This window comes from Ursus arctos, unplaced genomic scaffold (assembly GCF_023065955.2).
Source record: "Ursus arctos isolate Adak ecotype North America unplaced genomic scaffold, UrsArc2.0 scaffold_23, whole genome shotgun sequence".
Taxonomy (NCBI): domain Eukaryota; kingdom Metazoa; phylum Chordata; class Mammalia; order Carnivora; family Ursidae; genus Ursus; species Ursus arctos.
Genome location: NW_026622908.1, coordinates 34125901 through 34142130, shown reverse-complemented (window position 1 = coordinate 34142130; position 16230 = coordinate 34125901). Strand labels below are relative to the sequence as shown.

At 37.6% G+C, this 16230-nt stretch overlaps 2 protein-coding genes across 2 annotated transcripts; both read right to left on the bottom strand.

Annotated features, from left to right (window-relative positions):
* Positions 1-2974: 2974 nt before the first annotated feature.
* Positions 2975-3907, bottom strand: LOC113246520 (olfactory receptor 4P4-like). The gene has a single exon (XM_026487114.1). The coding sequence runs from the start codon at positions 3905-3907 to the stop codon at positions 2975-2977; it is 933 nt and encodes a 310-aa protein (XP_026342899.1).
* Positions 3908-14321: 10414 nt separating this feature from the next.
* On the bottom strand, positions 14322-15260 carry LOC113246398 (olfactory receptor 4P4-like). Its single transcript, XM_026487006.2, has one exon. It carries the CDS (start codon positions 15258-15260, stop codon positions 14322-14324), a length of 939 nt encoding a protein of 312 aa, XP_026342791.1.
* Positions 15261-16230: the final 970 nt, after the last annotated feature.

Genomic DNA, 16230 nt, shown 5'->3' with positions numbered 1-16230 from the left:
AAGAAAATTTATTGGAAGTGTGGTTGAGAAAGGGGAGGAACACAATAAGATAAGTAAGTCTTCCAGATTACATTTAAACACACCACCACATCTGAGTTTATATTGATATTTACATATAGTGCCCCATCTAAAATCATCTTGACAAGAAAGCCCTAGAATAAGTGTTTTTTTCTTGATTTTTGATCATGAAAATATGTCTTTTCAAATTAAAAAAAAAAAAAGAACTTCTTTGAAAGAAAGACATTTCAAAGTTGAATAATCGTTGACATTGCAAGGACAGAAAAGAATTTTGTTTTGTTTTGTTTCAAATATTGATTTAAATTCTAGGTAGCTAACACATAGTATAATATTGCTTTCAGGAGTAGAATTTAGTGATTCATCACTTACATACAACACCCAGGGTTCATCACCAAAAGCGCTCTCCTTGTACCCATCGCCCATTTAGTCCATCCCCCGCCCGCCTCCACTCCAGCAACCCTCAGTTTGTTCTCTGTAGTTAACGGTCTCTTATGGTTGGCCTTCCTCTCTTTTAGAACTGAAAAGAATTGAAGGGAGAAGTCAGGTACTGACTATAAACTATTTTCTTTTTAAGATCACATCTCCCTCCCATTTGTGCTTCTCTGTTTTGTTCCGTGAATGTGGGTTTTAGGGGTTTACAACCACGATCTGGTCCTACACCAGCTGCCAGGTGACACTCCATAGGCAGCCACCCAAGATCTAAGGTGCTTAAGGTAAAAAGTTGATTTGTGAAAAATGAACTATGAAGTTTATTTCTCTCCTTTCACTTACAAATATATCTTTAGAAGATCTGAGTGCTTTAAGGATTACTTTTCACAAATTAGAGAAAGAAAACTAGAAATAGGGATATGTGAGATATTGTCAAACATGAAAGAACATTCATTTCTTTTCATTCATACTTATCAAGTCCTAAATATCACAAATGTGCTTGAAGGTGGAAGCATATTATTATTTTAAAAGCTGTATTTCCTGTTCCTCCTCTAAAGCTGTTACATCTGAGACACTGTGCAGAGAAGCAGAAGATTAGGTATTTACAAATAACATAAAAATATGTGTGACATATATAAAAATATATGTGTAAGAAAGACATTCTTTATAGGGTTGGAAGTGGTACGTGAGGTTGTATCAACATTCCTGAACCTTCAAGGGCAGTTAAATATATCCTAAAGGCAGAGTACCCTACAATACAAAACAGAACCCCAATATTTATTAAATATAAAAAGCTGAGGGAAATAATAGAACAGCTATAAATATCCATATGAAGCCAAAATATGCTTGCATAATGGACTTTCTTTGATTTTAGTGGTAGACCATGTCTTACTTTGTCTTTTGCTAGGCTTTTTCTCTTTTTCTCTTTGTGGCAGAAAAGGTCTTTGATTCTGGGTCAAGTAACTTTCCACTCAATAACTGTAGTCAGGTAGGGGTTTGTCAACATTTACATTTTATTATTCAGTCCCTTAGGTATTATGGAAAATGTTTTATATTTCAGTGGAATAACAAGTAATTATTTTTAATATTAATTCAGGAGAATTGATCACCAGGTGACACTTTACAGCTTTCCTATTATACTGATTTCTTCATTGCACAGCTGATTTCTAAATGCCACTAGAGGATGTATAAATGAATGTTCTGTCATAAATATATTTGTGATGATTTAAAGTCATTATTTTAATTCTAGATTTCAACTTCGTCACTAGTTCAGAATGTGCATGACTATGAGGACTGGCATATAAGCCCAGGATTTTCTATTTTTTTAATTTTTTAATTTTTAATTGTTTTATTACTATGTTCAGTTAGCCAACATATAGCACACCATCAGTTTTTGACCTACTGCTCAGTGATTCATTAGTCGCGTATAACACCCAGTGCTCATCACAACACGTGCCTTCCTTAACACCCACCACCTGGTTTTGCCATTCCCACACCCTCCTGCTTTCTGTAACCCTCAGTTTGTTTCCCAGAGTCCAGTCTTTCATGGTTCTAAAGGCAAAGGAAACAAAAGCATCAATGAACTTTTGGGACTTCATCAAGATAAAAAGTTTCTGCATAGCAAAAGAAACAGTCAACAGAATTATGAGGCAACCCACTGAATGGAAGAACATATTTGCAAATGTCATTATAGATAAAGGGCTGGTATTCAAGATCTATAAAGAACTTCTCAAACTCAACACCCAAAAAAACAAATAATCCAGTTAAGAAATGGGCAGAAGACATGAAGAGACATTTCTCCAAAGAAGACTTATAAATGGCCAACAGACACATGAAAAAATGTTCAACTTCACTAGCAATCAGGGAAATACAAATCAAAACCACAATAGGATATCATTCTACATCAGTTAGAATGGCAAAAATTGACAAGAGAGGAAACAACAAATGCTGGGGAGGATGTGGAGAAAGGGGAACCGTTTTACACTATTGGTGAGAATGCAAGCTGGTACAGCCATTCTGGAAAACAGTTGGATATTCCTCAAGATGTTAAAAATAGAGCTACTCTACAACCCAGCAATTGCACTACTGGGTATTTATCCCAAAGATACAGATGTAGTGAAAAGAAGGGGCACATGAAACCTAATGTTCATAGCAGCAATGTCCACAGTACTCCCAGGATTTTTAATAGAATTATCATTAAAATTGTTTTGCCTTTATAATTCACTGACCATATTGTGTTGCCTTATTTGCTTTGGCCCAGAGAGTTTTGCTGTTGTTTTTGTTGTTTTCTATGGGTGACCCTATCCACACCTCTTTAATACTCCATAAAATTAAGTTATCAAATAATTCTGGTATGTGGGAATTAGGACTCATTTAGCTATTCCTGTAAATTTCTTTGTAATTCCTTTTTTTACATGCATTCCATTCATGATAGTGGTGGAATATAAAATCTATGAGATATTTTAGTTCCTTTAGTCAAATTAAGCCCATTTTTACATAAAAATGCTTAGCTATACTTTTCCTCGAATTAATTGTGTGTTTCCTTTGAAAATGTTTGACACCAAACTTTTCTCATGGCATTTTTCATCTCTCTATTTCTCAGAGTATAGATTAAGGGATTGAACATAGGAGCAATGATGGTATAAAATAGAGCAAATACTTTGTCCTCAGGGAACGTGGCTGGAGGTCGAAGGTAGACAAAGATTGAAGGCCCGAAAAATAAGATGACCACAGTGATATGAGACCCACAGGTGGAGAGGGCTTTGTGTCTTCCCTCAGCTGAGTGATGTCTTAGACTAAACAATATAATGACATAAGAAACAAACAAGACCACAAAGGTAACTAAGGCGACCATACCTGAATCAGCAACCACAAGGACCCCAGTGATGTAGGTATCAGTGCAGGCAACTTTCAGCAAAGGGAAGATATCACAGAAGTAGTGATCAATTTCATTAGGACCACAAAATGGCAATTGGATTGTCATCAATAATTGAGGAAAAGAATGGAGAGCACCACCAGCCCAAGCACCTAAGACTAGGAGATGGCACCTTGTCCTGTTCATGATAAGCATGTAGTGGAGAGGTCTGCAGATGGCAGCATAGCGATCAAAGGCCATGGCGGTAAGAATGAAGATCTCAACGCCTCCAAAGAAGTGCACGGCGAAGAGTTGTAACATGCAATCACCATAGGAGATGGTTTTTGTCCCCCCTAGCAGGTCAGCAATTAACTTGGGTGTAATGCTAGAAGTATAGCAGATGTCCATGGAGGATAAGTGGATGAGGAAGTAGTACATGGGCTGGTGAAAAAGAGGGCTGCACCAAATGGAGACAAGGATCAGAAGGTTTCCTGCCAACAGGGCAACATAACTGAATAAAAAGAGCACAAAGCAAAATATTTCTATGTTCTGGTCATACGAAAGTCCTAGAAGTATGAATTCTGAGATGTTTCTCTGCCTCTCCATATACTTGAGTTTCCTGTATGTTATACACAAGTAGGTATGTATCTGAAAGGAATAAACAGAAATTTGGTGAAACCTTGAGTATAAGCACAATGATATAAAGTTTACCAAAAGTAGATTGACATGAATATCATATTAATACTAATTATTCTTGATTCCTTAAAAAGATATGTGATTTTCTATTTTCTTTTATTCTGTGGGAGTATTGTGGAATAATTTTATAATGGAAATAATGGGAATAATAATGTATGTTACTCAATTTTACTAGTAATAATTTTTACATATTTAAATGATATTTTAAAAATTAAAAACTATCAATTATTATTAATTATATTATTTAGATAAGAAAGAGGATTTTAAAAGTTGTCCCAAGTTAAAAGATGCTTTGTTGCATATATCTTAAATGTATGCGGCTAATACATGAGGTCAACTTTCCTACTTTCACCATTTTCTGATAAAATTCTGTGAATTTTCTGGGAGTGAATCCTCAGGAAATGCATATGTACCAGCCTGAACTGCTAAAGGTTAATATGTATAAAGCACACCCTTTTTTTGCTATGTGTGCAGACGTTGTCAATGGGTCATGCTAAACCAATGGAATCACTGTTATTTAAAAAGGCAAAGAATGGTGAAAAAATATATGGCAAAATAAAGAATGTCAATTTATGGGGCACCTGGGTGGCACAGAGGTTGGGCGTCTGCCTTCGGCTCAGGGTGTGATCCCGGCGTGATGGGATCGAGCCCCACATTGGGCTCTTCTGCTGTAAGCCTGCTTCTTCCTCTCCCACTCCCCCTGCTTGTGTTCCCTTTCTCGCTGGCTGTCTCTATCTCTGTCGAATAAATAAATAAAAATCTTAAAAAAAAAAAAAAGAATGTGAATTTATGACTGAAATTGTGGAAAAAAAATTGCAATTTCATTCTTTTCTCCTATTTACATTTCATGTGTTAAAGAGAATTTTAAACATGTAAGTAAGTACTGTCATAAATTTTGTGATGACAATCATTAAAAGATAGATAAAAAATATATACATATATAAAAATATATACACATACATATAAATGCCTCAGAGAGGCATTTAGAAAATGGTCCATACCGTAGGAGAGCAATTTGGCTTGAAATTATTATTCAAAACTCTAACTTCATAAAGGAGTAATTTTTAGTGTGTTCCTACTTTTTTTTTTTTTTTGAAAATAATGATGAGCTACAGAGTATTCGACAGTTAACCTTACCTAAGGAGTATTGGAAAACTTTAGGAGGTAGAGATCATTGACTTATTTTCTACTCATGGCAAGTGATGCTGTTTCTTTGTTAATGAGGTGGAAATAATGTTAATTTTTCAGATACAGTTACTTATCTAAGACAATTTGGTTTAAAAAAATTATTATACAAGAAGACTGCAAAAAATTTAAAAGCAGAATTCACTTGACTAATCCAAATCTCTGATTTTAAAAAGAAGAAATTCAGATCAAGAGAATCTAATCATTTCTATGGATGGAGAAGTAATACACTGTGAATGCCTGGAGTCAGAAATCCTGATTCTCCCTCAATTTGGGGCTAATTTCATAGATGAGATCTGAGTGGGATAATGAAGGGTGTCATGAGAAAAGCAGGAAAAGACTATTCTGAATCCATATCTGAGCAGAAAAGAATATGCAAGACAATGGGTGAACGGACACCCAGTCTTTCTGAGTATTTATGGAAATAAAGATATATGGGCTATTTAACATAAATGTCATCTGGAAGTCTCTCATTCTAAAACATTTTAAATAGTTTTCCTTCAGTTTTACCAACACGTTAATTGCTTAAATCAGGATTCTTCCTTGTTTCTAGACCATTGTTGGCATTGAACCCACAATAGTGCTTCCCATCTATCTCTGTAGAGGGAGTCTGTTCTCCCTCTAGCTGTGCTTCTGCCCCCATTCGTGCTCTCTTTCTCTCTCTCTCTCTGTCTGTAACCCGAGGGACCATTATACATGAGCGCCGCAGAGAGCAGCTGCAAAGGGAAAAGGAGAGGAGAATTATTGTCGTAAAAACAACGTTTTGACTGCAGAGATATTACGGACCCCTCTTAGGTAAAAACTGAAGTTACAGTCGATGCAGAAAGAACATCAGGCAACCAGTGAACAAGTGGTTAGACCGGTAGCAACACAGGAAGAGGCAGAAACATGGAGGCTTCTTAGAGAAACCTACCAGGGCAATCCTTGGGCCAATTGCTTCATCTCTTTAAACTTCATCTTACTCCTTTTACTATTAAGATATCATTGCAAAATTCAGAATTTTAATGAAGAATACATGAGAAAATATGAAATAGCCGTGACACGGATTAGTTCAAAACGGACTAGTTTAGAACCACAGAAAGTGTCACACACCCACAGACAACCAAGGCCAGTGGAAAAATAGAGAAAGAGACCATTCATAACATGGATTTCGTATATGAGCAGGTAAACGTCAATTTCAACAATCTGTACAGAAACCATTTTGGTTAGTTGGATGGCAGGTTAGTCCTCTTAGGGATTGCTTAACCCTAATCCTTAGCCCAGTTTTTTAGGGGGTATACAAATATAGTTAAATGCTTACTTTACTTCTTTGGTAATACTAAATAAATGTCCTGAGTGCACTTTTGCTTAAACTATCTGCGAGAGAATAGAGGCTGTCATGCTTAAATTAAAGCTTCCATCATGGCTGCCCAGGTGGCTCAGTCAGTTAAGTGGCTGTCCTCCTCTCAGATGATGATCTCAGGGTCCTGGAATCAAGCCCTGCATCCTGCTATCTGCTTAGCAGGGAGTCTGTTCTCCCTCTAGCTGTGCTTCTGTCCCCATTCGTGCTCTCTTTCTCTCTCTCTCTCTGTCTGTCAAATAAATATATATAAATAAAGTTTCCATCACACATTCAATTTTCCCTTAGTGTAACAGAATAGCATGCTATAAACTTAATGTAGTTGACTCAGGTGAAATTAGTGTATTCTAGCCTGGCAAGGAATATAGGAAATATATTTGAAATATAGGAAATTCTTCATTTTGTAAATATTTAAGCATACAGGGCTATTTCCAAACAGCAGTATGGAAGATTGTACATAAGTACAAGAATTAGACGCAATGAAATTCATTGCCAACTAGAAAATGCTTTAATTTCATTGTTATTCACTGGAATTTTGCTTATAAATAATACACAATTAAAACTAACATATTGTAAAGCATTTTTATAGTAATCAAATTACCAAATATTGCAAAAGATGTTATAGTCTTTAGAATGAAATTATAGGGACTAAGAGCATGTTATTAGTCAAGCTCGAAGTTGGTGGGACCCTTCCCAAACCAAGGTGACAACGACAACTCACTAACCATAAGATCTGAGTGGCTGCCAGGTTAGTTTTAAGCTACATCAGGTAGAATTCCATCCCCCAGATACTCACTGTGCCAAATCATCCCCAGCATCAAAATCTAGAATAAAGTGAAGAAAATTATATCAATAATTCAAACACAATCAGGTTAGTTCTCCACGAGTATTTTGGAAATCTCAGTGTGACTTACACCTTCTGCAGGTTTACGAGGAAAGCAGACCTCAAATAGCTGCTAAACCTGTCAGTGATGAAGAAAGGGGTTGTTATGCCCCAGGAAAGTCCGCTAGGAATTTCAAATGCTGATTTAGGCTCTGAATGCCAACTCCCCCAAAAAATAAAAGTATTTTTTAATTCCTGCAAAAGGTAACAAGAGTATTTAGGTCCTGGAAATCATCGACTTTCTGCTTATCCCTGAAGAAAATTTGATTGGGACACACAATATAAAGTCAAGTGACAACACAGAAATTAATTAATAATTATTTGAAAGCTGCAAGTAATTACATTCCCAAAGGCATTTCTAGAGAGATCCTGGCCAAATGTTGCTAAACCATTGTCCAGAGTGATGTCCCTGGTTGCCCTGGGTATTGCTTTCCATCTTTGCATTAGCTTGCCTTAGGCACAAGGCCAGAGTCAGAGCAGTTTCGGAAATTTTGACTATTCTTATTCATCCAGCTTTCTGACAAATGAGAGGGAAACCACTGTAGCCTGAAGTAGTATTTGGTTACCTACCAGGAAAGTGTGAGATGAGAAGAGCAAAGATAACCACATACAAACATGTATAGTCCAAGTGTGACCCGTTACCAAGATCTTCAGTGTGTAGGCCAGATAGATCAAGACAGTCAATGACCCGCGTATGAGAACAGGTGCAAAACTCTCCATGGTTCAAGACTAACATTGCAGGAATCAGTAGTTGTGGGATAGGAGACAAAGAAAAGGAATGATAAAACGATAAACATTTCTTTCCCCATGAACTTGGAAGGCAGGAGAAGTAAAACAGATAAAAAATATTTTCAGAGAAAGGGGAGCCTTGTTGGCTCAGTCAGTGAAATGTCTAACTTTGGCTCTCAGTTCTTGGGGTCCTAGGATGACCTTGAGGTCCTAGGGATTGAGCCCCCCCCATCAACATGGTTTCTGCCTCTCCCTCTTCTCCTCACCCCACTCCTTCTCTCTTTCTCTCTCAAATAAATAAATAAAATCTTAAGAAAATTCATTAAATTATTTAACACTTTCAATAGTGCATATTTTGACATAAAGTATTATTACCACTATTATGCATATAAGAACACAAGAAGTTACTAGAGTCTAAATAACTGGCCCAAATAGCAATTAAGGAAGAAAATGGATATTTCTGAATGTAATGCTTGCTTCCAGGCTTTGAACATTTAGTAACTCCAAGTAAATGAAGGATTCTAACTGATGGGGTTCAGGGAAGGCTGCTGCATGCGCCACTTTGACATGAGGATTGTTCTGAACTGAAAACAATCAGACCCAAAGGATTCAAGAGGAGTTGATTTCTTCCCCACTAACTGCCTGAAAGGATTTAGACAGAAGACCTGGGTCAGGAAGAGAAGTACCACCAGAGATACCTACAAAGAGTGTGGGGTGGACATAGTAAACTGGGGGGGACTCTGCAGGGCTTGCTTGTTCAAATTCCTCTCTGTGGCCCATTGCATCCTTACTCTCTTCTCCTTAGCTCAGGATAGCATATAAACCTCAGTTGCCTGACTGTCAGGGAGTTTCATTTCTTTGGGGTTCCCGTACATACGGAATTAAAGTTGTTTTTCTCCTATTAATCTGTCTTTTGTCAATTTCATTGTTAGATCAGCCAAAGAACAGAGAAGGGAAAAAGGCAAAAGCTTTTCTCCTGTACATAGCCCTTCAGCACAGAGGGTATCAAAGCTTGATGATTTTCCAGCTTGTCCATCTCAGCACACTGCCCGATGTTGACCAAGCTTTACTCCAGCAAGCCTGTATCAATCCACAGAGAAGATAGATGGTCATATCTTGCTTGTGTATCCTCCCCTGACAGACACACTCCAGGACTCCTGTTAGAGACATATACAGCTGTTCCATTAACATCCTCATCATCCTCATCCTCATCCTTGAATTTGCCCCTCATCATAAACGTGTTCTTCTGAAAAAGTTCTAATTTTGATGAAGTGCATTTGATCTTTTTTTTAATATGGACTACACCATTATTATCATGTTAAATAATTATTTTTCTAATCCAAGGTCACAAAGATCTTGCCTTACGTTTTATTATAATTTATTATGCATCTCCCTTTAATGTACTGGTTTACATTCCAGGAAAGAAATCACTGACATAACTAGCAGTCTTAAATAAAGAATAGCAAAAAAGCTAAAGGTTAATTCTCCAAAAGATTTAATAAAACTCATAAAACATCATCAAGATCTATCAAGAGAAAACAGAGAAAAAAACCTACAAATTAACAATAGGAGGAATGGAATTCATACATTGCTGAAAAGTAGTGTCAATTTGTACAAAAATTTGAAATCCAGGTTGATGATATCTATTCAAGTTAAGTATAAGCTATTTTCCAGGGGTGCCAGGGTGGTTCAGTTCGTTGAGCCTCCCACTCTTGGTTTCAGTTCAAGTCATCATCTCAGAGTTCTGGGATCAAGCCCCACATTAGGCTCTGCTCTGTACAGAGTCTGCTTCTCTCCTTTCCCTCTGTTCCTCCCCCACCCACCCATTCTCTCTGTCTCTCTCCCTCCATCTCTCCCTCTCAAATAAATAAATAAATAAATAATAAATAAGTTATTGTTTAGCAATTCTACCTCTAGATATTTATTTGCAATACCATAAAACTGCATGAATAACACCAAGTCATCATGAATTAGATGTAGACAGAACATCATTAGCTATGGCTTCATACATGGTCTTGGGAAGAAATGCTTTCCATGAGCATATGGCTCACATGTAAAGCACACGACCTTGCTTGTAATAAATTTCAAAGAGCCAATGACCGAAGTAAGTTCAAGGAGGGAAAAATAATCATAGGTGCACTTAAAGTGAGATCATAGAGCTATTTTAGAGTCAAAAACCAAAAACTCTGAGGCCAGACTTCTCACAACATGTACCCACTTGGATGGGACACATGGGGGAGGCATCTCAGCAAACTGGACAGGTCAAGCACTCTGGGAGTCTCAAGTGACAGAAGCCTACTTTTCATGGGCCTGTTGTTATGGTGTGAAACCGCTGCAGTTGGATTCAGAGCTGAATTTAATGATACTTTGCTTATTTGGATGCACTGAACGAAGAGCCCGAGGAAAGCATATTTGCATGAGGACCAAGAAGCAGCTTGACAAAGAATAATAAGCAAAGAAGGAGTTCTGAAGAAAGTCTCAAAACAGTAAGGAACCTTTTTCATTTGGAAGAAAAAAAAAACATTGTTTCATTAAAATATGTGATGTGTAAAGTTACAGTTAAAGCATTATACCTATGTTATCTCATAAATTTATCATAGAATTTATAAGATGGGGGAACAGAACTAAATAATATTACTGAAAGCAAAACACTAAAGATAAAGAATTTGAGGAGCATAATATGCGAACAGTGCTTGAGAATTCAATCAGAAAACCTTGCAGAGGCAGAAAGAGACCAATGGCTGACCTTGAGGATGTTTCCTAAATGGAGGCAGGCCATTCAAAGCTTCCAAGGTTTTTCCTTCCAAGGAAAAAGTGATGTCAGGGCACACCCTTGCTCCTCAGGAAACAAGTTCTAGTCAAGCCAATAGTTACCTTCACAGAGAAAATCACCACCATTACCACCTCCCTTCCTCATCGATGGGTAGACCAGGCTGGAAGAAGAACCAGGAAGCATCAATGCTTCTTTTACTAACTTAATGAGTAAGAATAGAGCTTTTACTGCTGTTAATAGACATGTCAGGGACACAGTTTTCAACAACTGGAGACTTCAAACTCAGAGAGACTGGATACAACCTCTTACTAGCCATAATCTTTAGCACCTCTAAAAAAGTCCTTTAATTCTAAAATCCCAAAACAAAAGCAACCATTCCAATGACTATTAAGATATTCACCATACACCATAAATTCAACTAGGAATGTCATGTCAAATGTGCTCAAAATCACACAGCTACCTGGTCCTAACCAGGTCTTCCTAACGGAGACCTTAAATTTCTAGCCACCATAATGAACCTGGCACACCATACCCCTCAGAATCACCCGCATGTGAGAACTTATTCTAACCATCAAGGCTCTGATATAGGAGTTAGACAGAAATGTGGAGGCCCAGAGTTGAAGACAGTCTTTCCATCCTCCTCTGACATAGCCCATCGTGGGGGCTGACTTCAACTCTTCTGGTATTCCTGTCAACACCAGAGACCCACATGAATATGGTGTCTCATAAAATAGATATTACAAGCAATCAATTCCAAATACTTCATCCTTCACTCTGGACCTAAATCATCAACTTTTCAAGAGCATTTTGATTTTACCAAATATCATTGCTGGATGATTTAAGTACAATAACTAAATCAGCCCTCATATTGGAAGGCTGAAGCCTGAAGCCAAATACAGGGTTGAGCAAGGGTGAAGGATCAGGTGAGAGTGCTGAGGCAAGAAGTCACATAAAACTCTTTCAGCCACAGCTAGTTTGGGCCTCCTATCTTCCCCTTAGGCTCCTGCCAAGATATCTGAGCTTCTTCCAGCCTGGTGTCTTCTGATAACACTGGGGTGCAAAGAAAGAAACTATGTAACAGATTTCTTAGCAGATTAGAGGTATTCCTCTAATTAAAAATGAGTTTTTAAATTAGCAGTAAATTCCTATATAGATTGGGACACCTAGATGGCTCAGTTGGTTAAGCATCTGACTTTGGCTCAGATCATGATCCCAGGGTTCTGGGATTGAGTCCAGCATAAGGCTCCTCACTTCATGAGTAGCCTGCTTCTGCCTGCTCTTCTCCCTGCTTGTGCTCTCCCTTCCCAGCCCCCCGACAAATAAACAAATAAAATCTTTAAAAATAAGAAATTCCTGCATAGATGGATAAAATATACCCTACAAATTGCTAAGTAATTTAATTTGCTATATTTTATTTCTCAGCTTTTTATATAATGGCATCTAATTTTGCCAATAAAATCTTGTGGACCTTTGGAAAAAGAGAAGAAAAGATGAGAGCAAAAGTTGTTTTTTTTTTTTTCCCTAATTTGTTGCAGGCATTAATTCCAATGGGTTGAGAATTTCCCTGACCTGTCCTGAAGAATTCCAAGAGTCCCAAGAGTCCCCAAACAATACATGCACAGACACAAGGGTACATGGCATTTATATGCTAAAAAACAAAACAAAACAAAACAAAAAAACCCACCAGTTTGGAAAGAGTCTACATTAAGCCATCAAACAGAACCATGAATAACTTGTCAAAACTACTTCCTATGGAATAGACAAAATGATTTCCCATCATATTCTAGAGGCTTGCATGACTCTAGAAGGAAAAAAAATAGTTATGTATGTGAAAGTTTGTGAGAATTGAAACATCAAGCAAATGGTGTCAGCCAGTACGACAATAACTACTATCTCCATGACTTATCTTTCATTTTGCCTCGGCTCTGGGGCAGAAGCAACTGAATCAAGCAAAGTTTGTGTGGAAGCAATGTGATCATTCTGCTGAGAAAAGGCAAGTCTCTGGCCAGAGAGAACTATCCAGATAAATATGAACAGAAGCACAGAGCTGAGATTGGGTTACGTGAGTCAATGGGCAAAGAGGTAAACAATGATTGAGAGAGCAGTGTTTCCTTAATGCAGAAAATAAAAAAGTAACAATATTCTAAAGGTCTGGTGGTTGCTGAATTTCATTATCTCCCTAATAGGCACATGGAGAACATATGCTAAATCCTTAGGCTTTCTGATATACGTAATTTATTATTAATGCTTGATTGTTCATGATACAGGGACAAGTTCTAGATGTGTACGAACAATGCATACAGTTAAAAAAAAAAAAGAGAGAGAGAGAAAAAAAAAAGAAGATATTACCCTAGACTTTAATTCAGTTACTATTTGTTTACAACTTAATTTGCCCAAGTTTATTGTTAGGAAAAAAGAAAGATAAAAAGAAAAATAAAGATACACCACATAATCTTCCTGTTCATTCAAACAAGAAAAAAACACAGTTCAGAAGAAGAAACACTTATATAGGACATAGGATTATTTGAAGGGGAGAAGACACACTGCTGAATAGCAACAAAAGAACAGGGCAGGAATCAGAAGGACTTCTGGTCTGTTGTATCGGCCAAGTCTTCCTGAATAGGTCTACATGAGCTGTGTGAATTATAGATACAACACGGACCCTGGAGCATGGGGTGGGGAATCCTAAGCAGAGGAAATAGCTGAAATACAGCCATAAAGCTGATAGATTCTAGAGTGTGTTTGAAGAATGTCTATGGACCCAATGTAGCTGGTTGAAAGCATCCAGGCAAAGGGACACAGGAGGAAAAACAGGAAAAGAGGGAACTTTTCAACGTGCCTTACACTGTGTTAAAACTTCACATGTGTTAGTCCAAGTGATCTTACATATTCAAGAGGTATACTAGTACCCATTTCATAGACCCTCAAATAATTAAATCAAATTGCCAAGATCCAGAGATAAAAACTTTCAGAGTCACTATGTGCCCCAGCTCTCCCCTACCTCACAGCCTGTCATTGTAACACCATATTTCTTCCAATGAGATGACCTCTGATAATAGCAAGTTAGATATGAACCAATATGGGGAGATTTAGGATAAACAAGTGAGAAGGCTAGATTTTGGTCCAAGGAAAATAGGGTTCCATATACATTTTTTGGAGAGAGCAATGATTTGATCAGAGATGTGCTGTGGAAGGGTATTTCTTGAGTTTCTCAAATCCAAGTGCTCACACCGGGAACTAATTGGATCCTTCAAAGTGCAGATTGCAACCTGAATTACCATGACTGGCTTCTTTGGCTCATAATAACTTCAGAGGTTATTGAGTCCAGCTCCCCAAAGACTGCTTATATGTTTTCTATAATATCATCACAAATGATCAGTGCTCTGGGGACACAGGATTGAATGCACAATGAAAATCAGCCTATTGACTTGAATTCTGAATGCGCCATTTTAGACCACACCTTCCCCATGGCGATTTTCATCTCCATGTTTCTCAGGGTATAGATGAGAGGATTCAGCATGGGGGCAATCACGGTGTAAAACACAGAGATTTCCTTATCCTTGTTCTCACTCCCTGCAGGTAGAACATAAATATAGATACAGGGCACAAAGAATAAAACGACGACCATTATGTGAGAGCTGCAGGTGGAGAGAGCTTTGCGTCTCCCTAGAGAGGAGTGTGTCCTAAGATTACATAATATGACAATGTAAGAAGCCACCAGGACAAGAAAAATGACAACCGCCACCATTCCCGAATTTGCAATCACTAAGATATTAACAACATGAATGTCTTTGCACACCAGTTTCAAAAGAGGCTTCACATCACATACGTAGTGATCTATTTGATTAGGACCACAGAAAGGTAAACTGAGTACCACCAGCAGTAGAGAAACAGAGTGCCAAAAACCTGCACCCCAGGCCACGAAGATCAACATGTTACACCTCCGTCGGTTCATGATGACCATGTAGTGCAGGGGCTTGACAATGGCAACATAGCGGTCTAAAGCCATGGACACCAAGATGAATATCTCCACACCCCCCAGCATGTGGGCAGTGAAGAGCTGTGTCATACAGTTGTTATAGGAAATGTTTTTTCTTGCTGCGCCTAAGTCCCTGATTAGTCTGGGGACCACAGTGGACGTGTAGCAGAGGTCCATGAGGGAAAGGTGACAGAGAAAGTAGTACATTGGTTGTTCGATTAGGTGGCTGCAGGTGATTGTGAGTAAGATGATGAAGTTTCCCATTAAGACAGCCAGGTAGCAGAGCAGAAATAGGACAAGGAACAGTAGCTCTAGTTGCCTATTTCCCCACAGTCCCATGAAAACAAATTCCGTGACATTGTTTTGATTTTCCATGAAGTTGAATTGAGTCCAGAGACACAATAGAAACTTAATTCATCTGAAATGATACAGACCATAAGGCATTTTTATTAGTACTTTTAACAATTTTTAGAGTATTTTTACATGAAAAAATATGTAGGTTACAGAGGAATTTTTGAAGTTAATGTCTCAAATCTTTTTGGATTAAAACCAGTATCATTATTCAAATGATATTTAATGAGAGCATACTAAAAGTTTGGAATTTTTATGAACATTTGCATTTATTTATTTATTTATTTATTTATTTTAGTGTTTGAAAAGAATATATATATATATTTTTAAAACATTTTTTATTATATTATGTTAGTCACCATACAGTACATCCCTGGTTTTTGATATAAATTCGATGATTCATTAGTTGCGTATAACACCCAGTGCAGCATGCAATACGTGCCCTCCTTACTACCCATCACCAGCCTATCCCATTCCCCCACACCCCTCCCCTCTGAAGCCCTCAGTTTGTTTCTCAGAGTCCATAGTCTCTCATGCTTCATGCATGCATTTAATTCATAATAACCCAATAGTGATTTTTCTGATACTCATTTATATATGGAGATCAAAAATGTGTGGGTTCAGATAATAATACCAATTCATTCAGATATTATGCAGTAAGCTAAGATGTGAACCTGTATCCGATGCCAGATTCTATCCTCTAGAGAGCTATGCTACATTATCCACTGACCGCATGGACTTCTGTTATCCATTGCCTTCAAAGATGTGTTTTTTTCCTATCTCTTCCATTAACACCCAAATAACTGCAAGCAATTCTCTCCCCTTTCCTATGCTACTAATAATTAATAAAGCCCCAATCTAACACCACATTCAATACATTCAGTAGAGCTAAATATTTATTCCTGACATAAAAACAAAATCAAGGTTCTTAATCATAGCAGATAAATAACCTGAATTAGTTGATAATAAGTTCAGTGACTCTCCTTCTTGGCAG